We start from the raw sequence: 20,655 nt of genomic DNA, 5'->3' as shown, positions 1-20,655 counted from the left end.
ATGATTAATTTTTGTTATTAAAGTGAACAGTTTTATTGCTCATTTTTAATTTTAATCTTAAAAGATATTCATTTGAATTTAATTTTTACTAACATTAACAGTTTTGAAATAAAGAAAAATATTTTAATCGACAGAATCAAATATGTAACGTAAACAAATAACTCACTTTCTTGCTGTCTGTTAAAACTGACTCCTAACAAAACAATTTCTACTGGTGTTGTTAGACAAAGTAAAAATGATACATGATTAAGAAATATTCCTAAATAACAAAAAGCAACAGAAATTAGATCATATTAGTTTCAAAAATTTCATTAATTAATATTATTTGAAATAAGATAGATCAATTATATTTACCAGGTTTAGGTCTAACAAGGTTGACACTGAGAATAGTTTCACTCAAACCATCAAAATATGCAAGATCACCTCTAAATAAATAATTACAATAATATTAATGTTTAATATATAACTCATAAATTTGGTTTATTCATAAATATAATGTAGTTTTCTTTACTCCATTAACATTAATCCTATAACCCCGATCATTTTTAATTTCAGATTACTCCATTTTTTATTATTTTTTAAAACTGTTTTATTACTTTTTGTCTTGAGTTTGCTCAGCAACCTGATTTTGTAATATACAGTAATACATCATTTTATTAATCATAATCTATTACAGTTTCCTCTGGACAACACTGATTCACACATCGTCATCAGAAAATGTAACATAGTCCGAAGTTTTTCTTAGTAAATGGAATAATTCAAATTAAAGAAATTTTTTACAATATAATTTTTTAATATATAGCAAAATATTAATTTTCAAATAATTATTTATCTATTTTAATATATTGTAATGTTTACATAATATTAAATAATTGAAAATTGTAAAATTGGTCTGTATCAAAATTTATGTAAATAACTGTGCAAATTGTAGAAATAAAGTTAAAGTTCAGACATAAACAAAAAAAAAGTCCTAAGATGACAAAACATTCTTATGTTAACAGAGTTTTCTTTGTATGCTACTGGTTAAAATCTGAAATTGTTTGTCATTCTGGATTCTGACATTGGCCTAGGTTTCATCCTAATTTACAATGGGCTGTTCAATCTAAACTACATATGAAAAATATGGGTCTACATTAACTTTCAAGATGTATTCAAGATCACCATAAATAATATTTGTATGTCTATCTACCAACTTATCAACAAGTCTTTGTGGAACTTCTTTATACATTTTAAAAATCACTTTAGTAAAGCATTATAACATCATTGATGATGACATAATACTTTACAAATTCCTTCATAAAATACTTGGTACTTGAAGAAACTAAAATACATTGAAAAGTTGTTAGATATAATACAGTAGGTTTATCCATAATTTTGAAATATTATTATTTAGCATAAAATTTTGTTACACTCAAAACACGATAAAATTATTTATAGGCAAATAGCTTCGTATAAGAAGTTATTTATAATTTATATAAATATAATGCAATGTAAAGCTAAAAAATGTAACAATTTATCAAACAAAAAATTTATATATTTAAAAAAATCATACCCATCTTCATATCTCCAAATAAAAATATCACTATCGATAGTAAGCCATGCTCTTTCAATATCTGTGAACAGTCCCATTTGACAATTGCTTTGCATGTCTTCACAAGGTTAAGAATTCATAAAAGTATTCTTATATTTTCAACTAAAAAAATAATTATTGCATTCTCTGGAATATAAATTGTACTTTATAAAATACATTAAATTTTGGAAAGACATTATTGCTCATTTAAAATAATTTGATAAAAAGATTTTTAAATATAGTTCTAAAGCAGTGAGTGGCCTGCAAGTCGCAGTTTGCCATCATTTTACTTAAAATCTTTACAAAAAACTGAAAATTGTTGTGTGGATCACTTAATGATCTACGCAATGATTTTAAGCTACCCATATTGAATGTTTACAAAGTATTGGGTTCATAGAATATAAAACATATTTGATGGATTCCAAAGTTTTGTGTATGTAGTGCGAAAGCAGTAACCTGCAGTTGTTGTGAAAAGGCCACTATTATGACCCTCGGATAGATAATCGCATTATTTTCTTTTCACTTATATAAAATTTATTGTTATTTTTGCAATACAGATTAAAAGGTTAAATGTAGTAAAATTTTTTTTTGTTATTTTTTAATTATTCAAATTAAATTTTGACCTATCTTCAGAAAAAGGTCTGCCATCATGGTTCTATAGCAGCATTACTTAAGATGAATTACTGTAGTCATGCAAAGCAAAAAGTAAATTTAATATTTGCTTTATTAGATTTAAATGCATTTGTATTTTACCCTAAGAGTTATTGTTCAGTTCAATCAAAGTAAAATGAAACTTAATAGAAATACACATAACATTTATATTTTGATGAATGCAAATTAACATTCTTAACATAGTTTGTTGTACATTTTCATATTCTTCTCCGTTTCATGTATAACATTTTTCTAATAAAGTTTATTATAAAGTTCTATAATGCTGAACTCAGTGAACTTTTCGCAACGTTTAATAAAGTTTAATGAAAAAGTACAAATTATAAAACTTTATATTTATTTGCATTATTAATTTTAGAATTAAAGTAGTAATATATATTTTCAGGTAAATTCAGTTATCTTATTACTCAGTATTTCTATTAATTGGCATTTTAATTCAATTTTTTATTTTTAATAAGATGTCTTTTTATGATACTATTTTTATTGATATTTTCTATTTATTGCATTAAAAAAAATCAATAGAAAGCATCTTAAAAATGAACATATACATATGTTTATGTTCATATAATGTATTCTCCCAATTATTCTAAAGTTTCACATTTTATGTTAAATTACTTTACTATCTATTAACTCTCAATTCATATTCAATTATTATAAATTTACAGATATGTTTTAATTAAATTTGACAGTTCAGGATTAGTTAGTTAAATATGAATCTTTTACTTAAATTAAGTAATCATAGATCACTAGAGAATAGATAATTTAAATGGAGCTTGCACACATTATTTGTTGTTATTCCAATTTTAGGGGTACCTGCAAAACAGGTGTTTCCGATGGGCAGCCCTCTATCGGGAACCCTGTGTGAACTATTATACTTCTCCATCATCTTGAAAAAGAGGTGCTTCCACTTTTAATGATCAAATTGTTCTGTACACCTGATATGTTGATGTTTTCATAATCTGGTGACAAACCCGATTTAATCTGGTCCTTAAAAGCAGTCAACAATGATCCCTGTGGTATTTGTCTAAGTGTTGAGCAAGAAAGCAACCACTAAGTTCATTTCCTAGACATCCTTCTTACACTCAAAGATGGCCACATTTCAAGTAAGGTTTATATAAAACTGGAATATAAACCACTATTCATTCCAACAGAATCTAGAGATCCATATATATTTAAAACATCAGCCTAGAGCTCTAGTCAAAAAAGCATTCACTCACTGCACCATCATCATTGACAGAAAGATTGAACTAAACTACATTGCAAGCATAGAGAAACAACACGAGTATCCTTCTAGCCTCGTCTAAAATTGCATCTGTAAATATCAAACTAGGTAAATATCACCTAAGAAGGACAAATCTAAAACCGTCAAAGTCATCAGGTTTAACCAACATCTTTCTAGGTTATATAAACAAATTGTGAGAATGAACCAACTTAGTATCTCCTATATGAGAGACCCAACTATATTCTCTTCATTATGGAATGCCAAGGACCCTATCAACACAGAATTCATCTGGGATACTTTCTATTCCCATTGTAGACAACAGATTCAATAATAAATCGGTCCACATGAAAACAACAGCCTGATCTTTTTACAAGCTTATCAAAGAGCACCACCATTATTCTATCCAAAATAGTCTTTCCACCACAATGTTAGTGAGATTTGCAAATGAAAACAATATAAGGGAACTTCTCAATGAAACAAGATTAACACACCCTAGTAGAACGTGAACTATCCGAAACATATAGAGATTCTCAAAATATACAAAGCTAATTTTCGGGACATGGTAATAAATTAAAGAAATGCAGATACATTCTCCAAAACATGGAGGTCTATTTTTGAAGTACGACTATAAATTAATTATTTTTTCCAACCAATAAAATGATAGCTTCATCTGTTTTTTAAAATGACGTTCAAATTTTCATATTGTTGTTTGACTGGCTTAAACATGAGGACGACGATTTAAAAATTGTCAAAAATGTTTGTTTATCATTATTTTTAGTAAGTCTAATTTGTGCTGGATATTTCTGGTATCATTATGTGCATTGCATAGAAAAATAACAAATTATAAAAAACACAATATATTTAAAACTATTTAATTATTATTTATAATTATATAAACTTATTTAAAACTATACTTGATATTAACTTAAATACAAATTTTAAAAAGATACGTCCAAACTGTTCAACCAATTCTACCGGAAGTGGAACACGATTCACAATTTTAACTTGAGAAAGAGATTTTAAACTACTACCAAGACCTGTAACTCCAGGATAATCTTGATCTGTTAAGCCACTGACACTCGGAATACCTGTCAAATTGATTTTCACAATCAGAATTAAAGCTTTCAATATAAAATCACAAACTATAAAAGGATACATGTAAAATAGTATTCATTACCAGATGTTCCTTTTAGAAGATCAATTAACTGCGTGTAAGAGCTATCCATTTGTAGATGCGCATCAACCATTCGAGCAGCAATTTCTAATGCTTCTTTTTGTTGGCTGCTTACATTAAATGCAGAACTTGGATTTGGTGCAAATTCAACAGCCATTTTTTATTTCTAGAAAATTTTAAATATTTTAATAACTTTCTTTTATAGAGATATTCAATGTTTCTTAATAAGTTTATAAATCAAAATATTAATTACATTATTTTTAACATAATAAAGTAATTTAAAACACTTCTTAAATAGAAGAGTAACTTTAAAAATTAACTGATATGTATAGTCATAGTAAATGAAAAATAAAATTATTAACTACTAATCATTAATTTAAGGCTAAGCTAAAGTCCTATACCTGCAATGTTAAATACTTTATGGCACAGGTTTTCAGAAACTAAAACTTCTTTAATAATGAAATTTTGCACATCCATGAAGAATATTTTGAAATAGTTAATTAAATTAGTTAATTTAATTTTTCTGGCAGTTTCAAATGAGCATTTACATCACAAACGGAATGAAAATGCAAACTTTTTACCATGATAGCAACGAAAGTTTTGTCTTGTGACGTTGAAGTCGTTGAGTGTTTTCGTGACAACTCATTAATGACTGTAATGTTAATTTTATTTTCCTTATCGACCCATATTTTCATAATTTCAATTAAAATTAATGTTTGTGGACCAGAATATAAACATAATAAAGAATAACAAGCATTCAATATTCTAACCATTTATGAAAAAATGCTTTGCCAACTGAAAAAAATGCAGTTGCTGACTTCAATATGACACAATGCAAAAAATGGATAAATAGTAAATGTCCTAAATGCAAAAAGTAAGGACTGTATCTATTTTAAATTTTTAGATGTATGCAAATCAACAACTATAGATACTAAAACTTTGGATGCATGTACTGTACATTTTGCATAATTTTCAATGTAAGTTGTGATATGTTGTCAGATTCAAATAAAACTGGAATTCTTCCTTTGTTTGCTATGTACAACGGTCAATGTTTTAGTAAGTTTTGAAAGAAATATCATTTATATTGTGCCGAATGTAATTCTATTAAGAATTATTCCATAATGGCAAAAGTTTTCTAATCAATGCATTAATTTAATGTTTTATTTATTATTTTGCATAAAAATTCACAAACATATCACATATTGAAAGAGAAAAAATGCTGTAGAATTAATACATGATATTGCTTGATATATATGTATGTTTTACTATTATTACACAAAATTGTGATGAAAGTATGATTTAATACTATTCAAAACTACTCTTAAAATTGACAGAACTTTATTTAAAAATTAAAATTTTATATTTTAGAATTATAAATTCAAAGATGTATAAAGTTTTAGCCCAATTCCACATCAAAACATTCCATATGGCCCTTTACTATAGAAAGATTGCCCATCCCTGGATACTACAATTACATATTATAGTAAAGGTTAAAGTTGTACCGGTATCTTCATCAGTAGAGATGTTTGAAAATGTTATTTTCATAACTCTATCATAAACCTTATAACTGGTGAAAGTCTATTTAATTTTCTATGGTGAACGTTTTCAGACTCCACTCTGGGTAGAAAATTAAATAGACTTTCACCGGTTATAAGGTTTATGATAGAGTTATGTTTACAACCCGGTGTTTATAGGAGTTTAAATGTTATTTTCATTTTTAAAGAGTTTTTTTTGTATGTGAAATTTGGTGTTTTTGTTACGATTACATAAAAATATTTGATTTGCTAAATTATTTTTAAACATTTCACTGAAATGCAATTAGAATGACAGTTAATCTCTATATTAGTTGCTATCAATCTTGGTCTCTTGTTAGTAACAACTTGACTATATAGTATCTTGCATGTAATGTCTACTTGTCTCTACAGTGGATTAAAGTGCAAAGTGCAAACAGCTTAATGTGCATTTAAGCATGGAAACCACACTTCTCTGTACAGATCTTTATGTGAAAGTTTTAATCCAGCAGGGAGTCCACAGCATTCACTTTCAAACAATAACTCAAACTGTTCCTTCAAAGCAAACAGATAAATTGAATGCATTTCAAAAACGAAAAAATGAAAGTGCATCATCTGTAAGAAAATATTTTGTTTTGCCATTAGCTTGTTTTTCATAAACAAACAAACTATAGATCAATCCTATAAACAAAAATGTCAACCAGAATTTATAGCCTGCAACTAGCTATAATTTAAATCAATTAATAAGCAATTATTTATTGTGACATCATCACAATGCCTGGCTGCAATTTTTAATTTTTAATTTAATTTAAAATATATACTCTCCACCTTAAATTAGTAGTGGCTTGCCCCTGTACATAATACTTTTCCTTTAACAATAGAGTCTTGCTGATCATCTATCTAACACCTTTCAGAGGAAAAGTTTTGAATTGAAATAACATGATTTCCAGTTTCCATCAGAAGTTCATATATAGTTAATTGGGGCCGCCTGCCCCAAGGTTTCCATATCCAGTCTCAGATTTCATCTAACTCCGTTCTCGAGATTAAGGAAAGACAAATGGACAACAGTAGGAATTTATAGGACTACAATTTTTTCATATTTGCAGCCCAATGAATTTATATTTGTATAGGTCTATTAACAAAAATATTTTTACCATAATCAGGTAGCAGTCTGCATTGAAACATTTAGTGGGCTGCATGCAGTGTATTGTACATCCCTAGTATTTCTAACAGCCTATCATCAATCTTCTTTACACACCGGAAATTCATACAAAAAATACACTTCTTAAGAACCTGATAACCGGAGTGGTTAGTATTACGGTCGCAAACGTTTTCGTAGCCCCGTCTGGGCTCTTCTTCAGGCTTTGTAGTAATAAATCTAAGCCAATCATTGAATTTCGAATATATTCCTTTTGGAAAGAACCGTGTTTCAAATTCCGCCACGTGAAAACGTTCCAACATATTTTTAAATGAAAGAAGAGCCCAGACAAGGCTACGAAAACATTTGTGACCCTAATACTAACCACTCCAGTTATCTGGTTCTTACGTAAGTGTATTTTTCAGCCTATCATGTTCAGGCAAAATAAATATGCAGAATAAATATCTTTAAATCATGTTAAATTGTTTAATTTAGTTTCCATCATAAAAAACGACTTTCAGATTTTAAATTTGGAACCAGTATATAATGTAAATAACAATTTTTTTTGATTCATTCTAATTGTAATAAGCTAATTATCACAATATGTTTAACTTGTTTAATACAAATATTTACTTATTTGTTTTTGTACTGAAGCTATCTTTATTTTTTCATGTACAGATGTTTTGTTTTGATATTAGAAACAAATTCTAATCATTTCAACAATACACTATCACATTAGTTAAGGACTCTTGATATAATAAATAAAAACTCATTATATTCTAAAGCATTCATTACATCATTTTGAATTTTAGTTTATAATTAAATTCCTGATGATCATCAGGAGGTCACTCTAAAAAATATTTTTTTAAATCGGCAACCATTTTGCCAGTTTAAAACTTTTTTGCCACTTCTAATTATTTATTACCACCAGTTTTACTTACTAATTAATGCTGGTGCTGGTAGCCTTATCAGTTTGGGGTCTAGAAAGCAAAATAACATGTTAAGCTGTCCCTTAAAAATAGAAATCTTTTTTGAACAAATTTTTTAGTGAATAATTCCAAACAACAGATTTGATCACAATATGTAAGCAGAATTTCACAGATTCTATCATGTCAAAATTTTTATGCTTTAGTCTACTGAAAAAAGATCAAAGTGAAAAAATGCCACCCCAAAAATTCCCCAAATTTTCCGGCAGTCGATTAAAAAAAACCCCAATCTGAAAACGCTGGGCAGCATTGCATGAAAACAGCCTCCAGTTCTCAATGTTACTTCCTATTTTTCTGTCTGAACTTGCTGTATGATGTCATGACGTTGCTGGTGTGTGTGATGCATGGGACTCACATTGCACAGGAGCTCAACATTCTGCTATTTTTCCTGAAGTTAGCTTTGTGAATTTAATTTCATGCCAAATGTCAAAATAAACTGATTAGGGTTTTTATCACCAGTATTATATTTTTATCACCACTTTAAAAAAATATTGCAAAGTGGCGATTTTGGTGCTATACAGCACAACCACTCAAATTATTAATTCAAATACATTTTTACCGTATGCTCTAAATAAAACAGTTTGTATGAATCTAAAAACAAAGTATCAACTAGGTTGTAATCTCAGTATAGTTTAACTTGAAGTAATATCAATTAAATAAACAATAAACTTTATAAATAAAGATTACACTATCACATAGATCTTATATATTTATCATAATTTAAAATAAACCAGCAATAAGTTGCTCAACTTTCCCCTTCAACATTTAAAATTTTGGTGGAGTCATGTTATCATATTTTATTAAAATACTTTTTATATTCTTAACTATTATAAAATGGCAAAAGCTTAATTTTGAGGGTAGAGATGAGTTTTATAAAAATTGTAAATGCTAATAATGAGTAAAATATTCATTAAGTCCAACCACACTGAAGCTATGCCACATGACCCCTTCTGTGTCTCTACCCTGACAACTTTTAATTAAGAACCAAAATTTAATAGCATTGTGGCCGCCAGCGCCAGAGATCCCGAACACTGCCTGGCAACACTTGCCAACGAGATGTTGGCTGGCAACTTGTAAGAAAAAGTGGCGCAAAAAAGTTTGCGGGGTTTTTGCCTGGATGTTGGCCGAGGATGTCGGTGACAGTTCTCACCTTTTTAATAAAGTTTTTTTGTTACTGTTCGTGTTTGTCTGCTTAGTTCTAAAGATCAGTAGGATCGAATGACAAAGCATTAATGTTTCTTTATACAAAACCTACCATGCCAAATTTTATTTCTTAAACTTTACCAATTCTGAGATATTGTTTAATATCTCAGAACAGAGAATAAAGAAATTAAACAAATTAGACACAAACACAGACACACACAAATTTTCCCCCTTTATTTGACATTTTTTGGGTTCGGAAGGACTCCAAACATGTAGATTTGCAAAAAATCAGGAGAGTCAAATTTGACATGATTCCAATACTTTTCTGTTTTATATACATAAAAAAAGTCGTGAAAGTAAAAAGGAGTCAAAGTTGGTGGATTTCTGATGGCTCCAACTCCTAACTAAAACACCAAAACTCCACAACTCCGACTCTATAGCCCTGGTGGAAAGTCATAAAACATTAATACAGTTGACTCCACATAAGTCGACACCTGGATTAACTCGTCACCATAGGTTAATTAGTGAATTTTCTGTGGTTCCGGCCAACTTACATAGGCAATAATGTTATTAACCTTAAAAAACTCTGTTTACTTGACATCGTTTAACTTGTCACCACTGGATAAATCAACGTACTTTTTCTGTTTCACACTTTTTTGACGTCTGATAAGTTGACTCCCTCCTGAAAAAATGAGTTCACACCGTACAATAAGCTGTGTAGTGGGAACTCATTTTTCAGGGAGGGAGTCGACTTATCAGAATTCTAAAAAGTGTGAAACAGAAAAAGTACGTTGATCTATCCAGTGGTGACGAGTTAAACGATGTCAAGTAAACAGAGTTTTTTAAGGTTAATAACATTAATGCCTACATAAGTCGGCCGGGACCACAAAAAATTTACTATGTAACCGACAAGTGACGAGTTATCTGGGTGTCAACTTATGCGGAGTCGAATGTATATATAAAGATATTAAAATTAGATTCAATATGTAGCTAGATTTTATATGTTTAATTTATACTAACATTTTCATCCATGCGTAAGACATATATAATTTTTGAAGATAAAAGAAATTTAGTCACCCCATCCTGATATCTCCATCTTATTGTGGTGGTGGGGTTTGTGTACCTCAATGATCTTTTAGGTTGCCAGTAGTCATGGGCACCATCAGTTAAGCCCTAGGCTTAACTGATGGTGCCCATGACTACTGGCAACCTAAGAGGTCAGACTAAGAAAGTATCCTGGTCCTCCAGGTTGGGGATTGGACAAACGACTAACAACCCCTTCCCACAAAAAAGTTTTTTTTGTTAAAAACAAACTAAAGTGAAAAGAGACATCTGTGCCTCATGTTAAAAGATGTGAATGTGAGGTGAGATTCAGTGTATAGAATCTTTAGAGCCTGTCTGAGTTGAAAGAGCAACAGCTGTTGAATGTGATGCATGAAGGAAAGTGGATGTTTTGTGCGCATCTGAAACGAAACATAAGGGCAAGTGTTTGAATCAGTGGGAGGGTTTTTTACATGTTTCTTCTGGTGTTTCTACAAGTGAATTTGGCAAACATGGAGTGAGCCCCTGTATCAGTCCCTGAAACAATGTATTAAAACTTATGAGTGTGTTATTGACAGGATTGTCTGGTTGAGAATGAAAGTAGGGCATACAAGATGTATGTTGGTGTGTATGCTGCAGTTGAGTCCAGTGTGTTTGAAGAGAAAGATGAATTCTGGAGTGTTCTGTTGGATGTCTTGAATAAATGCAAGGATTGTGTTGTTGGATGATATGAATGTGCATGTAGGTGTGTGTGATGGACATTCATGGCCATATGTCTATAGGAATAGTTTTGATGGAGTGAATGACAATGGTGAGCACCTCATTGAACTATGTGCTGCAAGAGATTTGTTCACATCGAACACATTCTTTTCACACAAGTCAATCCACATGTATACTTAGGAGGATAGAACACTGCAACAAAAGAGTATGATTGACTTTGTGATATATGATAAAAGGTTGAAATGGATGGCGAGAGATATGAGGGTGATGAGGGAATGTGAAATAGGTACTGACCATTACCTAGTCAGGTCAAGGATACAATTGCTGAATGGTTGGCAATAAAGACAAAACAGCAAAAGGAAAATTTTAGAACATGTGAAAGTAGAGTGCCTGAAAGAGTGAAAATTACAGTATAGAGAAAGTGTATCTGCTAAGCTAAATGAGCTAAGTGTAGATATTAGACAAAACCCTGAGAATCCATGGAATTCTGTAAAAAAACTGTTAAAAAGGGGTGGTAGTGTGTGCAAGAGAAGTATGTGGTACTGTGAAGATGGGCAAATGAATGAAAGACAGTGAATGGTAAAATGAAGAGGTTGTTGAAGTTATAAAGAGAAAGAAAGAAGCCTGCCTATGATATTCAAATGGTAAAAATAAGGATGAGTACAGAGAGTATAACCATGAATATATGGAAATTATGAAAAAGAGCAAAAAATGTGTTGAGAATGAAAGAGCAGAGAAATTGGAAGTAGCATTTAAGGATGACCAGAAAGCTTTCTGGCAGTATATGAGAAAGGTGAAAGGTAGCGATGCATATGTGGGTACAAAAAGTGTGAATGATAATGGTGATCTGAAGTAGAGGAGTAAGAATGTATTGGAAAGGTGGAGAATGTATTTCATTGAGCTTTAAGGATGTGCAGATGTTAATGACGAGATGTCTAAGTGTGAGATTAGGATGTCTGTGGATGAGGATAATCATGAATGCGAGGAAATCAGTATATAAGAGGTGAGAAGAGCAATTGACAATTTAAAAATGGAAAATTCTACAGGTGTGGATGGAGTATGTGCTGAAATGTTAAAATATGGTGGTGATTGTTGTTGGCATGTCTGACAAACCTCTTTTGTCTGTGCTGGGAGAAAGGATGGGTGCCAAATGATTGGAGAGATGCTATTATCGTTGCTCTATATAAAAGAAAAGATAACAGTGCAGAATGTAACAATTATAGAAGTTTAAGTATGCTAAGCATGCCAAAAGATATTTATACAAGTTCTAGTGAAGAGGGTGATGAGAATTACTAGAGAGAACATCTGAAATGTTCAGTGTGGGTTTGTGGCAGGAAAGAACTGTATGGATCAAATCTTTGGATTGTGAATGATTGTTGAGAATTACCTGGAGGTAAACAAGAGAATTTTTGCTGCATTTGTGGATTTGGAGAAGGCATATGACCAAGTAAAAAGAGAATACTTGTGAGTTATTCTCAGTGAGTACGGGATGAGTGGGAAGCTGCTTGAAGCATTGTATGAAAACAACAAAGCATGGGTTAGAGTTGCTGGTGAAATGTCAGGGTGGTTCAATGTGATTATGAGTGTGCATCAAGGCTGTATGATGTCTCCTTGGTTATTCAACTTGGAAAAATGCACGAGGCAGTTAAAAGAAGAGCAAATAGGTAAAAAAGTGGGTAGTGAGTTCCTTAATTGCTTATTATATGCTGATGATACTGTTTACTTTGGCTTTCAGCCAATAGAACTGCAGTATCCTATGTTGAAGTTAAATGAAAGCTGCAAAAAAAATGACATTGAGAGAAAACAAAAGTTTTAGTGTCTGAAAGAAATGAGCAAATGAATGAGTACAAGATACAGCCAAATGATGTGATGATAGAACAAGTTAGAGAGTATGTTTATTTGGAGAGCACATTTGAAAGAAATGGCAGAATAGATATGAAGATTGAATGCTTGTATGAAAGTGGTTGGGTGTACTGTCAATTGGTTCATAAGAATATGATTCCAAAGAAGGCAAATATGGCTGTGTACAAGAGTATGGTCCTCCCAACTCTGTTGTATGGGTGTGGAGAACGAAGTATAAGAGCAGAGTGATTACAGCTGTGATAAGGAATCTGAGGTGTATATATGGTGTGACAAGGAGAGATCTGGTGAGAAGGATATGTTGGTGCAGTGCAATGTGAAAGAGAATGCAATTGAGCAAGTGCATCAAGGATGTCTGCATTGGTTTTGCCACACAGAATGTCGAAAGATGAAGTGTGTAAGAAGTTGTATGTGGGGAATGTAAAGGGAAGGAAAGGGCATGGAAGACCAATGAAAAGATGAGCTGAGCAACTGGAAGAGTGTCTGAAAGAGAAACAGATTCTGATTGAAAGAAAGTGCTGAAAGTGTGTGAAGAGAGTCATGAATATGGAAGAAGCAAGAGGTATGTATGGATAAACAGAAATGAAACAAGACTGTCAAATATAGGTGTAGTGCATGATATCAGCAGGTCCCAGTGTGAAAGTTTGAATGAATGTTCCTGGTATGCTATGCTCTGCCCATATGGATGTTCTTCAGAGGATTAAAGTTTGCAGGAAAGCCACTTTTTTGTTGGCCATCCCTTTAGGGAATGCAATGATAATATGGATAGATAGCAATTTAGTCAATAATCCTTTTCACATATAAAGATTAAAATTTAAGTTTCATCAAATCTACCCTAATAAATTACTAACAACAATAACAAAAAAATGAATTATTAAATCCATAATACCTGTACAGTCATATGTAATTGATTAAATTTAAATATAAAAATAATTTTATTATGTAGATTTTTTTGTAATCATAGACAACATATCAAATATATATATATATATATATATATATATACATACATCCAACAGAGATCATAAATCTAACATTATTGCAAGAATTAGCAAAAATGGTAGAGTTAAAATTAAAATTTCAATTGCTTTAATTTATTACTTAGAGCTTTTGATGTATACATCATTAATTATAATAAATGAATAAATTTATTATTTCATTCATGTGATATAATTGTTATAATAATATTAATGTAAAAAGACAAATTATATATATTTATTATTTATAAATAGTAATTTAAATGTAATAATTTATACATTCAAATAGATTGATAACTTTACACTAGACAGATCAATGCACAGTTCAATGACCTTTCATTTTCTATTCTTAATGATAAAACTTTTTCAAATGCTTAAAGTATCATGATATATTAAGTTTATTATTAGAATTGTATATAGAAGTGTGCTTCTATGCAAAACCATGACAATCTAATATACAACTTTACTTTAAAGTATTCTAAAAAAATGTAAAATTTATTTTTGAATATTTAGAAGACATTAAAATGATCTCTAATTTTTGAATTAAAAAAAAAATTTTCTTTCTAAAGTTATTTATATAACATAGCAAGTCTAAATACATTTTATAAGAAATATATTCAATGAATGAAGTTTGTCAACCATAACAAAAAAAATTATAAAATCTCATTTATAAATAGCTAGGAATAAAAGAAATAATTATCCTTCATATTTTGGAAATAAGATATATTTACAAAAACATTAAATAGATTAAAATTAAGAATTTTTAAATGGATAATTATCAAGTTTTCCAATTTCAAAAAATATTTACTATAATTTTGACTGTTATTTAATTTTGATATTTCAAAACAAGTTTATTAAATTATAGATATTTTTAATATAAAAATATTACTCAAATAAATCAATCAACATAAAAAATTAACATCAACAGCACAATATACAATAAAGTTTTAAATATGATTAATATGACAAAATGAAGATCTGTAATCATAAATCCTTTATCATCAGTAGTATAACTATAACAGATATTAAAGGAAACCCAAATTATAATGTGCAAACCCACATTCACCCCCCCGTACCAACGTGAACGTAGTCACTAGCACCGTGGATGAAGAATACACCCTCACGTATACCTTTACAACAAGAGTTTACATGCATTTGTCACCTTCAAATGTTTTTCTTGTACCTATTTGCTTTGTTTTTCTAAATTTATAAAAGCAGAAAGTGTAAGAAAAGTGGTAAAGGAATTTTTAACGTTAATTTTCCTTATAAAGAAGAGGCCAAGAGTCCAAAACCACTCTTAATTTGCCTCATTCTTCCTCGATAGCGTTACCGTTTAGCATTTCAATTTGTTTTTATTTAAGTTTTCAATTAAAAAAAAACTTATTAAAACACTTTATGCATAATTTAAAATAAAAAAATAAAGAATTTTTACAACAGATCTAAAGAAAAACGTAAATAAATATTCAAGATAAGAAGAGTTTGGCGAATTTCAACCTTGTTTTAGTTTAATCAACAAAGCTTTAATCCATTACAAACCACGTGTGTCTCATCAAAGTTCAAAAATTTGAAAATTTGAAAAGGTGACGTAATTAAATTCCGTAATTTAATTACGTCACCTTTTATATAGCAAGTAAATTAATTAATAAGGTTTAATTATTAATTAATATTAAGTAAATTAAAAACGTGCCATGTATACAGGATTTTTGTTTTGGCTGATCTAATGCAGTTTGCGTGTAATAAAAATTGAAATAATTAATTATAATTACTTAAAATAACATTTAAAACTGTTTAATATATTATTTAAATAATTCTTCATTAATAAATCAAACAAACCTCTTCAGATGACTTTTCACAAAAAGAAGTCAGACCAAATTCAGAATCAAGCGCCAACAGTTACTCCATTACTGCATTCAATAAGTTATTTTCGGATTTATAAAAAATATATATACAGTATATATATATTTGAATTTAAAATTTTAAATTATTTTAAGTAATTTCTATTTTTATAATTAATCTACTTAAATTTTTAGTAATGTTTTAATTTAATTTAATCGTTATAAAATCTTGAAGTGCGAAAATGATGCTAAATAATATAAGTCACATTTGTTTTAAATGTGAATTAAAATTAATAATAATAATTATTATAATAAAAGTTTTTGAATTATATTAAAATGTAATAATAATTGTAATAAATTTTAATGAAATAATATAACATTATTATGTTTTAATGTAATTTTTGTATAGCATTTGAAAATTCGTAATTTATTAATGTAAATTTAATAATTCCGTGTTTGAATAAATAATTTTGTTTATTTAGAAATCAGAAAAATAAATGAGATATTTTAAAAAATCTTTTCACTCTGCGGGCAATAAGATTGGATTGGATTGGATTGAATTGATGGAATGCGGCAATGCAACACGGGCGATCTGTCGAGAGGCATGCCTCTTGGAAGGACCTCTTGGAAGGATCTCTTGGAAGGTTGGATCCCATTTAGGTGTTAGACATGTGAATAAAACCATGAAAATTCCATGTGACCTGCCAGTTGGTCAGCCGCAAATCCACTAACTATCAGTTTCCACTCGGCCATGTGGATCCGACACAATAAGAGGTCTTTTTCTTCATGTTCATCATGAAGTCTTCCAGGCTTACAGTGGATTATGTAGAATGAAACTCAGCATACTTGAGCAGAGCTGGCTTCCTGGGTATATGAGCTGTGTATTATCACAGGATCCTGCGCCTGGTTAATGCTGGGCTACGACGTCTTGAAGAGGTTCGCAAAACATGAAAACGGTTCTAGGAATCTAGAACCGTATTTAGGTCACCATCCTTAGGATATTTGAGATTCCGATTCATACTTAATTATTTGTGAATAGAACGAGCAAACAACTTTTATCAAATAAACACATGTTGCTATGAACAATAGTAAAATATTCAGTATGTCACTTTGAAAGCTTTAAAATGAAGCACAAGACATTCATTAGCTCCGTATTAAAATTTTATAACAAATTGGAATTTTATAACTTCGTACTGTAAACTTACGTCAAAAATTTAAAAACAGACATATCTAAAAGAAAAAAACAACAAAAAAATAAATAAATTTGACATATTTATGCATGAAATGTAATCCTAGATATCTTCTTCAACGGCCGATTTGTGCAACCACAAGCCGAAAAACTTGCCATACTTATTCAGGGTGTATTAGAATGACGTTTTAAAAATTTGGGGGATTGTAGAGGATGAAATTTTGAACGTTTTGATATAGGGTAAAGATGCCTATTATGAGATAGGCGCCAAATTTGAGATACCGAGGTTTTGGCCAAACTATTAACGGCAACCATTTGGCGCTAGTGTCACCCGAAGCGTCCTGGCAACACCTCAAAACGTATGTCAGTGCGTGCCGGCCAGAGACACTGTTAGAACGTGGTAGTGCGAATTTTCATAGAAGTACGAAACAAATTTTTTGACATTAAATGTTTACGAGGTATTTAACAACGTTATTATTACGCTAAATTCTTTTAATTTACATTCATTGTATCAATTATACGGTCAATTCCACGATATTAGTGTGGTACTGTTGTTTTCTTTGTCAGCAAAAAAAGTAGGAAGCCATTTTGTAAAATTTGGATGTGTTCTCAATATGAGACACATGGGGGTTCCTAAAATGAGATATCTCATATTATGATACATGTGTATCCTAATATGAGATATCTCATTTCATATGTGAGGCGAAAGTATACGTATTAGTTTAAGTTATTTTTTATATATTTTAGATGGCTCCAATTAAAAGGAAAACCTGGGATCACCATGCCATGATACGAGCCGTGAATGCAGTGCGGAGCAACCAAATGGGTTACTTAAAGGCATCAAAACAATTTGGTGTTCCTAAGGGTACCCTAGAGCGCTACGTCAAGAATGATGCTCATGCTGAAGTACTTGTAAAGGTTCGTATGGGAAGACATCCAGTCTTGCCTGACCATTTAGAAGTAGAGCTGGAAAAATATTGCAAAGAAATGGATCAACGATTTTATGGCTTACGTCTGAAGGATATTAAGTACATGGCGTATCAATTGGCTATCAAAAATAATCTTAAACACCCCTTCAGCTTGTCTAAAGCGTCTGCTGGAAAAAAATGGCTACGTGGTTATATGAGAAGACATCCTGCTTTATCAGTTAGAACACCTGAAGCAGTTTCTGCTGCAAGAGTGAAAGGGTTCAATCCTGTTGCCGTCAATAATTTCTTTGACTTATATGAGCCAGAAATTGAAAAGATAAAATCCTCTCCACATAGAGTGTACAACGTTGATGAGACCGGAATAACAGTAGTACAACATAAACGGTCCAAAGTCATCAGCGTGAAAGGCAAGCAACAGGTTGCTGCGTTGACATCATTGGAAAGAGGCAAACTAATGACCGTAGTGACGTGCATGAACGCTTGTGGTAGCTATGTGCCACCATTGATAATTTTTCCAAGGAAAAATATGGGCCAAGAACTAATGGACGATGCACCTGCAGGTTCAATAGGCGATTGTCATCCCTCTGGTTGGATCCAAACACACCAATTCACAAAGTGGTTTCAACATTTTATAAATTTTGTAAAACCAAGTGAAGATGATCCAGTTATTTTGATTTTAGATGGCCACTACACACATACACGCAACATTGATGTAATAAATTTAGCTCGAGAAAATAATGTAGCTATTGTTTGCTTACCGCCACATTGCACGCACAAAATGCAGCCCATGGATGTGGCGTTTATGAAACCACTGAAAACTTATTACGCCCAAGAAATTGAAACATGGCTGCGAAATAACCCAGGACGCACAGTGACCAACAAATACGTAGTTAGATTATTTGGCATTGCTTATGAAAAAGCTGCAACTATGAGTAACTCCGTCAATGGTTTTCGGAAAACTGGATTGTTGCCTTGCAATCGCTATATTTTTACAGATGAAGATTTTTCAGTTTTTAATGATGAAGATCTACGTCGAGATGTACTGAATGACCAGACAGATAGACCTTTCCAGACTCACCACGTTTCACCTGATCATGGAGTGTCAAATGAGAATCAGGAGGATCAGAGAGCCGAACACTGTGTAACCCCTTCAATTGGAAATCCTCTTGATGAGAATCACGCATTGGCATCTAGTGCTGGCTTATATGAAAATCCAATGCCTTGCACATCGTCTCATGTCTCACCTTTTGCACTTAAGCCAATACCCAGGCTGTCTAGAAATGATTCTGCCAAGAAAACCAGGGCTGGATCAGCTGCCATAATTACTACTTCTCCATATAAAAACACACTTATAGAATGTTTAAATAAAAAGAAAGAAAAGGAAAATAAAAAGGATCAGAGGAAAAGCTCTAAGAATGCAAGCAAAGAACAACAGACAAAGAAGAATAATAAGAAAGTTGCGAAGAAAAAGAAAATTAAAGAGCCGGACGGTTCCAGTTCTGAAGATGATAACGTACCGGAGCTCGCAGATAGCAGTAGTGATGATGAATCATATGACGCTGAATGTCCATACTGCAGTGGGAGGTTCTCGGAAGACACGAGAGGAGAAAAATGGGCTAAGTGTCAAGGTTGTTTCAAGTGGACTCATGAGGAATGTGGAGAAGTAACGGAAAATCGTTTTTTGTGTTCTTTATGTTTAGATATGTAAAATTTGGAATCCTTTTGAAGAGATCTCTACGCTATCTATATTTATTGATTTTTGATATTGTTTCAAAAGTGCCATTATAAAAATCGCTGTAATTATATTTTTGTTCTTTGATTAATAATTAACAATAATTGATATCTCCTTTATTTTGAAGATTGATGTTAGTGTACATTTAATTAATAAGTGCAAATTAAAAGTGTGATTTTAATTGGGTATGTTTTGTTTTTCCATTTGTTATTTATACTATAAACCTGAAGGAACCTAATAAGAGATACTATCTCATATTAGCAACCCCTAATATCTCATAATAGGAGACCATTTACCTAAGACGCAATTTCGGACTTTTTTCATTTTATCTAACATAACTAAAAATGTATTATACTTAGGACTAAATAGCAATTATATTGCTAAATATATTAAATTCCCTATTCAAAATTGAAATTTGTGACGCTCCAAGTGTAATAGTTATTTTTTTATAGTCAAAAATAAAAATGGTATCTCATATTCGGCATCTTTACCCTAAGGAACCCGTAACCGGAAATATGATATAAAGTTTCTACTGCAGTAGGAAGTGCTTGACCGCCCTTCACTTTGGTAGCTAGTAGCTACCCTTCCGTCCATTGACGTCATGTTATTGTCCATTGATGTCATGTCATTGTTGACTTCTTCCTATGGGGTCATGTAAAGTCCCTTGTGTACGCAACACCTGTAGGAACAGTTCATGAGCTTACGGAGCGCATCTTTACAGCATTTAATAACATCAGAGGGAAGCATGGCATCTTACAAAGAGTCGGACAAAGCGTGGTTCGTCGTTGCACATGATGTAACGAAGTCGGTGGTCGTCACATTGAACATTTACTCTAAAGTAGTGCAGCCACTTATTCGATGTACTGTACAGTTTGATTGTACTCTACTGTTTTGTCAATAAAACTTGTCATAAATAATGTATTCTGCTGTTTCATTCAGCATACCGACTGCAAAGTGCA

At 31.1% G+C, this 20,655-nt stretch overlaps 2 protein-coding genes across 3 annotated transcripts in view; one reads left to right on the top strand and one right to left on the bottom strand.

Moving 5' to 3' along the window:
* Positions 1 to 15,951, bottom strand: part of Nup154 (nuclear pore complex protein Nup154) — a 39,685-nt gene extending 23,734 nt beyond the window's left edge. Inside the window, exons 1-6 of the mRNA XM_067268518.1 lie at positions 15,845 to 15,951; positions 4,639 to 4,801; positions 4,412 to 4,549; positions 1,553 to 1,649; positions 355 to 425; positions 167 to 259 (exon numbers count right to left, since the gene is read on the bottom strand). Coding sequence (XP_067124619.1) covers positions 167 to 259; positions 355 to 425; positions 1,553 to 1,649; positions 4,412 to 4,549; positions 4,639 to 4,792 — 553 coding nt within the window. The 5' untranslated portion in view covers positions 4,793 to 4,801; positions 15,845 to 15,951. The remainder of the gene's footprint in view (positions 1 to 166; positions 260 to 354; positions 426 to 1,552; positions 1,650 to 4,411; positions 4,550 to 4,638; positions 4,802 to 15,844) is intronic.
* Positions 15,952 to 17,274: 1,323 nt separating this feature from the next.
* LOC136973765 (uncharacterized) lies at positions 17,275 to 19,882 on the top strand. Of its 2 annotated transcripts, none has more exons than XM_067268517.1 (2): positions 17,275 to 17,493; positions 17,783 to 19,882. In XM_067268517.1, exon 2 carries the CDS (start codon positions 17,783 to 17,785, stop codon positions 19,670 to 19,672), a length of 1,890 nt encoding a protein of 629 aa, XP_067124618.1. In that variant the 5' UTR covers positions 17,275 to 17,493; the 3' UTR covers positions 19,673 to 19,882. The 2 variants fall into 2 exon arrangements, with proteins under 2 accessions (XP_067124618.1, XP_067124617.1); XM_067268516.1 differs by having other exon boundaries at positions 17,275 to 17,699; positions 17,738 to 19,882.
* The last annotated feature ends 773 nt before the right edge of the window (positions 19,883 to 20,655 follow it).

This window comes from Centruroides vittatus, unplaced genomic scaffold, assembly GCF_030686945.1.
Source record: "Centruroides vittatus isolate TY-2023 unplaced genomic scaffold, ASM3068694v2 contig_329, whole genome shotgun sequence".
Lineage (NCBI taxonomy): Eukaryota > Metazoa > Arthropoda > Arachnida > Scorpiones > Buthidae > Centruroides > Centruroides vittatus.
Note: the sequence above shows the minus strand (reverse complement) of the source record. Positions and strands in the feature narration are given on the sequence as shown.

Excerpts from the sequence above, each read along its gene's own strand:
- LOC136973765 (XM_067268517.1), top strand. The coding sequence starts at position 17,783 with ATGGCTCCAATTAAAAGGAAAACCTGGGATCACCATGCCATGATACGA.